We start from the raw sequence: 11,225 nt of genomic DNA on the forward strand, positions 1-11,225 counted from the left end.
ACTGAATGGCAGAAAATATTTGCAAATCATATATCTGATAAGGAATTAATAGCCAAAATTTATAAAGAACTCATATAAGTCAACAGCAAAAAATAAATAAGCCACTTAAAAAACAGGCACAAGATCTGAAGAGACATTTTTCCAAAGAAGACATACAGATGGTCAACAGGTACAGGAACAGACGCTCTACATCTCTAATCATCAGGGAAATGCAAACCAAAACCACAATGAGATATCACCTCACATCTGTTAAAATGGCTCTCATCAAAAAGAAATAAGTGTTTGCAAGAATGTGAAGAAAAGGGAACCCTTGCACACTGTTGGGGGGAATGCAAATTGGTGTAGCCAGTGTGGAAAACAGTTGAAGGTTCCTCAAAAAATTAAAAATAGAACTACCATATGATCCAGCAACTCCACTTCTGAGTACATATCTGAAGAAAATAAAAACACTAACTTGAAAAGATATCTGCACCTCCATGTTCACTGCAGCATTATTCACAACAGCCCAGACATAGAAGCAACCTAAGTGTCCACTGAAGAGTGAACAGATAAAGAAGATGTGTATATATTTTATATATATATATATATATATATATAAATAAAATACACATACACACACGCGCATGCGCACAATGGAATATTATTCAGCCATAAAAAAGGAAAGAAATCTTGCCATTTTCAACAACATGGATGGACCTTAATCACCTTATGCTAAGTGAAATAAGTTGGACAAAGACAAATACCCACTTATATGTGGAATCTAAAAACAACAAAAAACCCAAGCTCACAGATACAGAGAACAGATTGGGGGGAGGACAGAGGGTGAGCAAAATGGGTGAAGGGGGTCAAAAGGTACAAACTTTCAGTTAAAAAATAAATAAGTTATGCAGATGTAACGTACAGCATGGTGATGACAGTTAACAATACTGTAGTGCATACTTGAAAGTCCCTAGGAGAGTAACTCTTAAATGTTCTCATTATAAGAAAAAAAATTATTTTTGTAACTATGTAAGGTGGCACATATTAACTAGACTTACTATGGTGACCATTTCACGATGTATACAAAAAAAAAAGAAAGAAATTCCAATGGCATAGCTTTAAGAAGGCAGGCCATCTAACTCATCAACTGTGATGTGGGCAACAATGTTAAGTCACTGAGATTTGAGAAATGTTTGCGTTAACTGACTAATAAAAGGAATCAATAACTTTTATGTAATCTTGATAAATCTAGAAACACAGCATAAGCAAGTTAAAGAAATAACCATCAGAGAAACTAAAAATAGAAATAGTTAAAAGTTCTCTGGAGAGTACTTTTCATCATGAACCTTCCATACACCTGGATTTGTTGCATACACCTGTATTAATTTGATCTTTTAAAAATTTTAAAAACACCATAAAGAGGGCCGGCCTGGTGGCACAGCAGTTAAGTGCGCACGTTCCACTTCGGCAGCCCGGGGTTCGCCAGTTCAGATCCCAGGTGCGGACATGGCACCGCTTGGCACGCCATGCTGTGGCAGGCGTCCCACATATAAAGCAGAGGAAGATGGGCATGGATGTTAGCTCACGGCAATCTTACTCAGCGAAAAGAGGAGGATTGGCAGCAGTTAGCTCAGGGCTAATCTTCCTCAAAAAAAAAAGAATATATGTAAAAGATTTAAAAAAAACATACCACAAAGAGCCTCTGAATTACTCTTATGAGTAACGTAAAAGGACTTTGTTTTGGCTGCTTAGGTGCCTTTTCTGCCTTTCTTCTGGTTTCCCACCTCTGCTGCTTAAGGTTGAACTTAATAAGAAGTGACTTTCAAACTATGATGTGGCACAAAGAACCTGCACTGAAGTACCAAAAACCTAAAAAGTACTATTCTACAAAATATCCCCAAGGGGGCAGTAGAACCCTGTTTAGTGCTCTACAAAAATAATGGAGTTTGATTTTTTTAATTCATTTTCATGTTAGCCTTAGAATTCCTTCCTAGAAAGCACTACATAGATGTGACCTTCCTAACAAAGAAGCAAGCAGCATCTAGATACAATTAAAGAATGGAAAGCATCTTTCAGCTAAATATCTGTGGAGTATATTTGCTTTAAACAGTATTCAATGTCTACTGTCAACACTTTTAACACTGTTAAAAATCAAAATGTTTCCTTAAATAGCTGTGTGAAGTTTTGAAAGTCAGGGCCCATACTGGACACTAGTGCTGCCATTCTCTTTTCACTGTCCCCTACCCCTAACCCCAGAGGCGTCAATAATAGACTGAGAACTCTCTCCATTCTGCTAAAGCAAGAAGCAAGCTTCAGAACGAAGAGCCCTCACGACAGGGACCATCAGATACCACCAAGTAGGTGGAATTGGGCACAAGAGATAAAACCCACCCACCATCCCAGAAAGGAAAAATGTATGATGGAAAAGGGAAAAAAAGAAGACTAAAGAAGATCAGAAGACCAATTCAGTTCACTACTAAAGGATGCTCCTAGGGATTTTCTGAAAACATCAGGAAACCCAAGAAAAAGCATCATATAAAGTTCCTACCTTTGCTGTACCAGTCTGGGAACCATAGAAAATCTTCACTCCAGACACAAAGACTTCCTTCTCTTGAAGAGAGATATAACCATTTGTCACCAAATCCCGAGTCGCTTTTGAAAGAGATTTCTCCTGTGAGGTCTTGTCCTTGAGGATAGACGATTGCACAAAATCCATCAAATTTGAATCTTTTCCCAGCTTTGGGAGAGATGAAACTTAGCAAAGTCACTGACCCATTTTATTATTCTCTTAATCTCTCTGGTTGTTCTCCTCAAACATTAACCCCTTGGTATATATAATTAGGTCTTTTAAAGGCAGAACCCACATTTCTTAAGACTATAATGATTCTCATTCCCTCCAGGATAAAACTATACATACTTTCACCCATAATATGTCTTAGCGGAATAACAGAAGGAACCTATTTTCTGATTCTTAATTAGTGGAAAGAAAAGAGACGACTACTACGACTTAAAGGTGCTAAACAGATTTTTTTAATGAAAGTTTAATTTTTCATTACAAATCTTCCTCTATCTTAAGAATGAGACACAGCCCATCAAAGAAACGGTAAATAACTTAGTTGATAATAACTTATTCTCTAAAAACTGAGAAGAAATTTTTTTAGGCATTACAAAAAACTTTAGAGAAAAAACACGAGTGACTTAAAAGTTCTTTTTAGCTTTTCTGTATTTTCCTGAAACTCTCAGAAAATCTGTACTATGAATTCTCTATAAAATCTGATGTCTAAACACTCTCCTATAAAAAATAACTCCACTTACCTGCTTCCTGATGACAATCTGGAAACAAATCCAAAGGCTGATGCCAAAGGCAAAGCCCCAATATATGTAAAACCTGTGTATCCACAATGATATTAAAGGTGAGAAGTCCCATGTATCCAAAGAAGGATCTAAATTTAAAATGATACATAAACGTAACTTAAAGCTACATATACAAAGACATCCATCTCTATTTTAAGAATTTTTTTTAAAAAACCTTCATATTCAACAACTGGGAGAAAAAGTCTATCAATAATCAACTAATAAAAATAATACACTATGCAGTAACGTGATAAAACTATCATAATGACTATGCTAACTGAAAAATAAAAAAGAACATAAAATTGTAACTTCATTTCGATATAGCATTTGGAAGGTAGAGAGGGGAATAAAGTCAAAACACTTTATATGGAATTAGGAGTTAATTTTGCTCTGTTATGCTTGCTCCATAAGAAAAGCTTTAAAAAGTACTTAAATGTATTCCCTTTTTTCTAATTTTATTTTTAAAGACTTATGGCTACTTGTAAAGTGTTCTCAAATAATTGACCTCATGCCCCATTTTTTGGAAGGACATGTGGATGGACCTGGCCTCAAATGTTGAACCTGTGCCCAATTTCAAAAGGCGAAGCGTAAAACTGGGGACTTAAAGGTGCCGCTCCACCCTAGAAAGGACCCAAAGTCCCCAACACGCGTGGATAAGGGGGGGAGGGGCAGTTGTCTCTGCCTTTTGAGGTTAGAAGCATAGTTCTACACTCACCCCCTAGCCTCAAAAGGCAAAAGCCAATCAAAAGCAGAGATCAGTCCTCCCCTGCCCCCAGCTGCACCAGTCGAGTGCTAACAAGTGCAACCACCTCTGAAGGAAGGGCCCGAGGGTACCACTGAGCCCGGAGAGGTTCTCAGAAAAACGGTTTTCTCCCCTCCCGCCCCACGAACCTTGCCCGCCGGGGCCCTTACCCATTCTCCTCAGAGCCCGGGCCCGGAGCCCGACAGGAGACTAGGACCGCAGGCCTGAAAAACCTGGCGGCCTGCGCAGGTTTACCGCCTCGCGGATTTACCCGTAAACCCACGCAAAGCGGAGCAGGAGGCAGCCATGCCACTCGCAGGCCCGTCCCGATTGGCTCAGAGGAGGAAGGAGGCGGGCCCAGAGGGAAGCACCGCCAGAGCTCCGGGCGAGGACGCCTGAGCGCTCCTGGTCGCGCTCGGATTGGCTCAGAGGAGGAAGGGTCGGGGCCGTCAGGACAGGCATGGTAGCGGGGTAAAAAGGGAAAAGAAGCGGGCTGTAAAAGAAACTAAGGGCGTCATCAACCACGTGCAACCTGTCAGCCCTTTTGGATGTCTGTTGAAACACATCGATTGTAAAAAGGCATTATGTAGGGGAAATTTGATTATGGACTGGCTATTAGATGATATTAAGGGATTATGGTTCATCATGTTGGGTGTATCTGTTAGGAGTACAGACTGGAGTATTTCAAGCTAAAACCTTATGATTTGCTTTAAAATAACAAAAAAATGAGGGAGAATGAAACAAGAATGGCGGAATGTTAATTATTGAGTTGGGGTGGTAGGTACATGAGCGTTCGCTGCACTTTTTTTTCTACGTCTTGTGTTAAAAATTTTCCAGAATAAAAGTGGGTGTAGCCCTTAACGCCTCGGAACTATGGGGCGCCGGCGCTGTGTTTCCACCGGGTCAGCAAACACCAACTCAGTCAATCACAGCTCTCTAGCTCATTGGCCAAAGTAAATTACGTCAGGAAGAGCGCCTCCGTTCTCGGCGCGGAACGATGTCGTAAAAACCACAATGCGCAGGCGTTGTTGCTCACTTTTCTTCGCCCGGTTTTCGCAGTACCTGACGCCTGCGCAATAACTTAATTGAGTGTTGTGGCGGCCGGCCCCGGACCGAGTTAGTCGCAGGACCGGGCGTTCTGCAGACGTTGCCGAGCCGCGCGCCGCCGGGTCGTTACAGCGAAGCGCAGGCGGCCCCCAGGCCGGGGGCGCGGGTCTACCTTGGTTCGCCCGACCCAAGATCTGTGAGCAGCCACGATGTCGATCTTCACCCCCACCAACCAGATCCGCCTAACCAATGTGGCCGTGGTGCGGATGAAGCGCGCCGGGAAGCGCTTCGAAATCGCCTGCTACAAAAACAAGGTCGTCGGCTGGCGGAGCGGCGTGTGAGTGACCCTCCTGGCCCTGGCCGGAGCTGGTAGCCTCCGAGGTGGCCTACCTCGGGTCGTCGAATCAGTGGGTCTGGCTGAGGTCTTGTATGGGAAGGAAATGGAAAATTTATTCTTGCTATGTGCGTGAGGTGTCACTGTCCTTCCCGAGCTTAGCGCCTAAACCAAACGTTCATCTTTCGTTTAGTTGGTTTGGGATTTGGTTTTGCTTTGTTGGTATCATAAAAGTTACAGCCCAGAAACCCCCATATTCAGTCGTTTTGACAGAATACTGATAAAGGCAAAGGGCCTAGTCTTCCAAATACTTCCATAGAGTACGTTGGATGTCACAAATCTTAGCACAGTTAGTTTCCGCAAAGTGCGTAGTGTCTTCACTGCTGCCCTCTAGAGATCAGTATTCCGTGGCAGCAGCCCGACCACACCCCCGCCCCGCGTTTCATGCATACTCCCACGAGGTTTTTCTCAAGTGAGGAAATACGAATACAAATTTGGTTCTGAGTTTTGAAAATGTTCCCTCAGCACTGAGGGTCATTTAGAAGTATTTGTTGTTTCTTACTATTTACTGTGTTGCCATCTTGTATTTAAATATGAATGAATTTCCAACTTTCAAGTGTATTCACTTAGGATCTTTTTTCCTGCCCTCCCAAGGGAAAAAGACCTTGATGAAGTTCTACAGACCCACTCAGTGTTTGTAAATGTTTCTAAAGGCCAAGTTGCAAAGAAAGAAGATCTCATCAGTGCATTTGGAACAGACGACCAGACTGAAATCTGTAAGCAGGTGGGTTGCAACAGCCACAGGATAATTGACCCTAATATCCATTTGTAGTGTAAGTATTTATATGTATGTCAAACTTTAAAACATTACTTTTTGGAGTGAACCGTTACCACCCAATAATTTGACGTGCGTATCACTTTTTAATAATTCAGGATGTGCATATTTTTTTCCAGAGACTTCAGAACTTAAATTTTCTGCTAAATTGCCTTATTTTGTCCATTTATATATCTTTAATGTAATATACCTGAAAATAGAATTCCTTTCTAAGTATTTCATCATTTACACCCTTTGCTAAGATTGCTTTTTCCCCCTCCCTAAATGAGCGAAATCTTGGAGCACAAGATAATCCAGTGCATTCTTTAGACAAAGCTCAAATCATTACCTGCATATCAGTAGCTGGAGAGGATGGAATTTAATTTTCTTCTCAGTTATTAATTCTTGTGGTTCGTTAACAAATAATGTGTAATAAAAACATTGCTGTCTTAAATTTGTTGGGTTTTTTTTTAGATTTTGACTAAAGGAGAGGTTCAAGTATCAGATAAAGAACGACACACACAGCTGGAGCAGATGTTTAGGGACATTGCAACTATTGTAGCTGACAAATGTGTAAACCCTGAAACAAAGAGACCATACACAGTTATCCTTATTGAGAGAGCTATGAAGGACATCCACTATTCAGTCAAAACCAACAAGAGTACAAAACAGCAGGTGAGTGGTCCTTAATGTCATCAGAAAGTATCCATGAAAATCAGTTTTCTCTGAAGAAAGCATTAAAGTAGTCGGTCTGTAATAATGAAATGATACTGCTTGGAAGCAAATGGGTAGGAAGTTTTGGAGAGAAGGGAGGGAGAGGATGGGGGTTGTAGAAAGGAGTAATGGGATTTTTTTAACTAAACACAAATATGCTAGGACTTTCATCTTCCTATCTAAATCAAACCTTTAAAGATAAAACTTGGATTTTTAATTTTAATTCCAATTTTCAGATTTTTTTATTTATACATAATTCACATACCATAAAAGTCACCCTTTTAAAGTGTACAGTTGGGTAGCATATTGAAAGGTTTTGCAACCTTCCCTGCTACCTAATTTGAGAACATTTTCATCAATGCAAAAAGAAACGCTGTACCCATTAGCAATCACTGCTCATTCTCCCTTCTGACAAGTCCTTGGCAACCACAAATTTGCTTTCTGTTTCTATGCACATGTCTATTCTGGACATTTATATAAACGGAATGACACAATATGTGGCCCTTTCAAGGATCCATGTTGTGGCTTGTGTTTGTACTTCATGACTTTTAGGACTGAGTGATATCCCATTGTACATATGTTTCCATTTCTTTATACCCAGGAATGGAATTGCTAGGTCATATAGTAACTGTATTTAACCTTTTGAGGAACTGCCAAACCATTTTCCAGAACAACTGCACCGTTTGACATTCCCACAGTCAGTGTACGAGGATTCAGTGTTTCCACCTCCTCGACGATATTTATTGTCCACCTTTTTGATTATAGCCATCCTGGGGGTATCATTCTGGTTTTGATTTGCATTTCCCTAAAGACTAGTGATTTGAACATATTTTCATGTGCTTATTGACCTTTTGTCTTTGGAGAAATCACTTTTCAGATCCTTTGACTATTTTTTAATTGACTATTTTTCTCTTCATTATTGAGTTGTAAGAGTTCTTTAGATATTCTGGGTACTACTGCCTTATCAAATGTGTGATTTGCCAATATTTTCTCCTATTTTAGGAGTTGTCTTTTCACTTTCATGATAGTTTTTTGAAGCACAAAAATTTATAATTGAAGTCCAGTTTATCTATTTTTCTGTGGTGGTTTGTGTTCTTTGTGTCATATCTAAGAAACCATTGCCTAATCCAGCTAGATGGAAACTGCTTTGTTTTGAATATTTTAGGAGATAAGTCAGCAGAAGAAGCAAAGACATCCTAAATGTTTGCAATTTTGTTTTGATAGGCTTTGGAAGTGATAAAGCAATTAAAGGAGAAAATGAAGATAGAACGTGCTCACATGAGACTTCGGTTCATTCTTCCAGTGAATGAAGGGAAAAAACTGAAAGAAAAGCTCAAGCCACTGATCAAGGTTATAGAAAGTGAAGACTACAGTCAACAGTTAGAAATTGTAAGGTTTAATATTTTTATTTCTTTGCTTCCTTGTTACCGAAATAGTTTATTCTCTAGTCATAAATGTGTAATAAACATTTAGAGGATATGAACAGTAAAACGTATCCAGAAACACCTCACCTGGAATTAGGTAAAAATGTTAAGTCTGAGTAGTAGAACTAAATTGTAGTCAGGCACACTTAGAATTTTTGTTTCTTTGTTTTTTATTTAAATTATTCATGATAAAATTATGTTGGTTGTGCTTGTTTTAGATGAGAGAATATATTTTACAGTGAGTCCTCTATTATGGGGAAATTAGAAATGGGACTAAAAGTTTGTCAGTCTCGTTTACCACAGAACATTTTAAAGAAGCAGCAAAAGTATTGTGTCTTTGGCTTCTCACCCCACAGCTTCAGACATAGTATAAATTCAGCTGTCTGCAAATTCCCGTCTTGTCTTTGAGGCTTCATAGCTTCTTAAATAAATGAGCTCTGGAGGATTGTTGAACATTCCACTCTAGATGTGAAACAACACATCTGACAGTTTTTGAAGTTCTAAAATTGTTTCAAAACTTTACCCATAGTTTCTAGATAGGCCTTCAAATTTTTTTCTTTCAAATGTGGATAAAAAGAGGTGATTTCATTGAACTATAAGTTTTAATGCTAAATTTTAGTATGAAAAAGACCATAGTTTTGTAGTTCAGCCTCTTCATTTTACAGCTGAGGAATCTGAATAAGTCCTCAAATAGGGAGGTTAATTCCTGTAACAGGAGCCTTCATGCATAATTAAGAACAGAGGCTGGACTAGGACCTAGTCTCCTGCCTGTGCGTGGTCTTCTCTCTTGCACTGCAGAACTGTGGTAGTAGAGATATCTAGAAAGTGCCGTGTGTTTGTCTTAGAGGAAGTTAAAGCTGTGTTCATGCTGTTGTATTGCTCATCTTCATGTGGTAAAGAGCTGTGTTAAATGTTTCAGGTGTGTCTCATTGACCCGGGCTGCTTCAGAGAAATTGATGAGCTAATAAAAAAGGAAACAAAAGGCAAAGGGTCTTTGGAAGTACTCAATTTGAAAGATGTGGAAGAAGGAGATGAGAAATTTGAATGATATTCATCAGTCTCTTCAGCTATAAAACACTAAATCATTTTCATTTCCCAGTTTTGTTTACTCTCTGGTCTGCCAAATACTTGCTCAAACTTTGATGTTTTCCATCTTTGTGTTAAACATATGCACAAAAAGACTTTCCTAAATAAGAGTTATAATGTGGGATTAATTTAGTTTTAATTATAAAGTGGGGTTTTAGGCAAAAATGAAAAATCCAAGATACAAAGTCCAGAGTAGCATTTTGTTGCTGTCTCAGGCCTTTGTAGCTTTCCACCATAAAAGTTATTAGATGCAACTCTTGTGGATAAAAACTTAAATTTTGTACAATAAGATATTCATGTCTGCATGACAATATGGGAGTATTTGGTGAAAAAGAAAGCATATAACAGCTTATTTCTACTTAATGAAATGTGTGTTTAGGGGTACTTATCATGGCCTAACATAAAGCTTGGATGATGACTTCCTGATTTTCTGAAAAACAGATGATGGCTGTGCAGGACTTAAATAATATCCATTGAACGTGCTGCCATAACCTAGATGATTATTGGTAAAAATAGTCACTTACTTCTAATTCTTAAAGTTTATAGTATATATTAATATAGCTGAAATTATATGTAACCAATAAAACCACTCTTTATTTTTATTAAACTATGGCTTGTGTTTCTAGACAGCTTCCTAACTCCCTTTCTTGTCTCTGCCTCTTGTCTGGTAGGGTTGGAGACTTCTTAGCAGGATTAAATAAGTCATTATGAGGAGAACCTAGAACAGGGCCTGTTCTGATAAACACCTGATAAATCTTCGTGATTTGGGATGTAATCGAACTTAATTATTTTAGTATGTAAATACTTACTTGGACAACATGTGAGTTTTTTAAAATCTTAACCTCAAAAGAGATATTCTAGAATATAAATTAGGGTTTCACTCAAAGTAAACATACAGATGTATTTTGTGGACAGAAGTTTTTAATTGAAAAAAGAGTTCTTAACTTGAACAGGTCCTGACTGGTTTTAAGCACGCAGAATTCACTGCTAATACAAGTTCTCAGAAAGCTCCCATTTTAAAATAACTTCAATTATGAAGTCAAAATTTTTTCTTGTAGTGTTAGAAGAAATATCCTTGTCTGATAACCTGGGAACACACACTTTGTGTTAACACTGAAATTGAACTACTGTTTTGATATAGTCCTTAAGATCACTCCCTTATTGATTCCGTTTTACTTTATGCAAGTTTGTTGTTTTATAAAGATGATCCAAACTTGAAGTCTCAGGAAATAATTTTAACCAATGTAGTTTATTTCCAGCTTAAACTTTATTTCCATCTTAAACAGTTAAAACAATGTTTCAAGTTGAAAGTCCTAATTACTAAAGATGTTCAAAAGGTGCATCTTGAATAGGAAAAGATAAACACTACGACTTTGCTTTACGTTTTCTCATTCTCATTATTCATCTCTTCTAAAAAGCTGCAACTTCAAGAAATGTCAAATGTCAATCACATGTGAGTAAACATCTGAACCTATAAAAAATAAAAAAATTTTACCTTATATTAATCTCATTACTCAAAAGTAGTTAATTTAGGTGTGCGATCATCTTCCCAGTACCCCTACTAGATGGATTATTTTTTTCAAGTAATTTTATTGGGATTATAATGGTTTGTAACGTGTAATTTCAGGTGTACACTGTTGTCAATTCCTGAATACTGGGTTGGATTGTTTTAAGGATTGATGTGTTCATTTTGCTTATTCAGTGCAAGCTGTATTGTGTACTTTGGGTCAG

General features: G+C 38.3%; 2 protein-coding genes across 13 annotated transcripts in view; one reads left to right on the forward strand and one right to left on the reverse strand.

The window, feature by feature from the left end:
- Window positions 1-4,572, reverse strand: part of LOC103558201 (S-adenosyl-L-methionine-dependent tRNA 4-demethylwyosine synthase TYW1) — a 214,454-nt gene extending 209,882 nt beyond the window's left edge. For 5 of the 12 annotated variants that reach the window (XR_011524725.1, XM_070567824.1, XM_070567823.1 and 2 more), the window contains exons 1-3: window positions 4,246-4,412; window positions 3,295-3,422; window positions 2,528-2,716 (exon numbers count right to left, since the gene is read on the reverse strand). Coding sequence is in view for 10 of the 12 variants with exons in the window: in XM_070567824.1 (XP_070423925.1) it covers window positions 2,528-2,716; window positions 3,295-3,422; window positions 4,246-4,249 (321 nt within the window). In the remaining 2 variants the exon portion in view is untranslated. Of the gene's footprint in view, window positions 1-2,527; window positions 2,717-3,294; window positions 3,423-4,245 lie in introns of all 12 variants that reach the window. The other 7 variants (XR_011524726.1, XM_008531059.2, XM_070567822.1 and 4 more) reach the window with 4 other exon arrangements.
- SBDS (SBDS ribosome maturation factor) lies at window positions 4,401-10,993 on the forward strand. The gene is made up of 5 exons (XM_008531056.2): window positions 4,401-5,459; window positions 6,111-6,240; window positions 6,745-6,945; window positions 8,209-8,373; window positions 9,328-10,993. The coding sequence occupies exons 1-5, from the start codon at window positions 5,332-5,334 to the stop codon at window positions 9,454-9,456; spliced, it is 753 nt and encodes a 250-aa protein (XP_008529278.1). The 5' UTR covers window positions 4,401-5,331; the 3' UTR covers window positions 9,457-10,993.
- Window positions 10,994-11,225: the final 232 nt, after the last annotated feature.

This window comes from Equus przewalskii, chromosome 12, assembly GCF_037783145.1.
Source record: "Equus przewalskii isolate Varuska chromosome 12, EquPr2, whole genome shotgun sequence".
Classification (NCBI taxonomy): Eukaryota; Metazoa; Chordata; class Mammalia; order Perissodactyla; family Equidae; genus Equus; species Equus przewalskii.

What these genes read in the sequence shown, in the direction of transcription:
- SBDS (XM_008531056.2), top strand. Translation starts at nt 5,332, where the DNA reads ATGTCGATCTTCACCCCCACCAACCAGATCCGCCTAACCAATGTGGCC. An exon ending in GTCGGCTGGCGGAGCGGCGT is followed by an intron (nt 5,460 to 6,110) that starts GTGAGTGACCCT and finishes TGCCCTCCCAAG; the next exon opens with GGAAAAAGACCTTGATGAAG. An exon ending in AGACTGAAATCTGTAAGCAG is followed by an intron (nt 6,241 to 6,744) that starts GTGGGTTGCAAC and finishes GTTTTTTTTTAG; the next exon opens with ATTTTGACTAAAGGAGAGGT.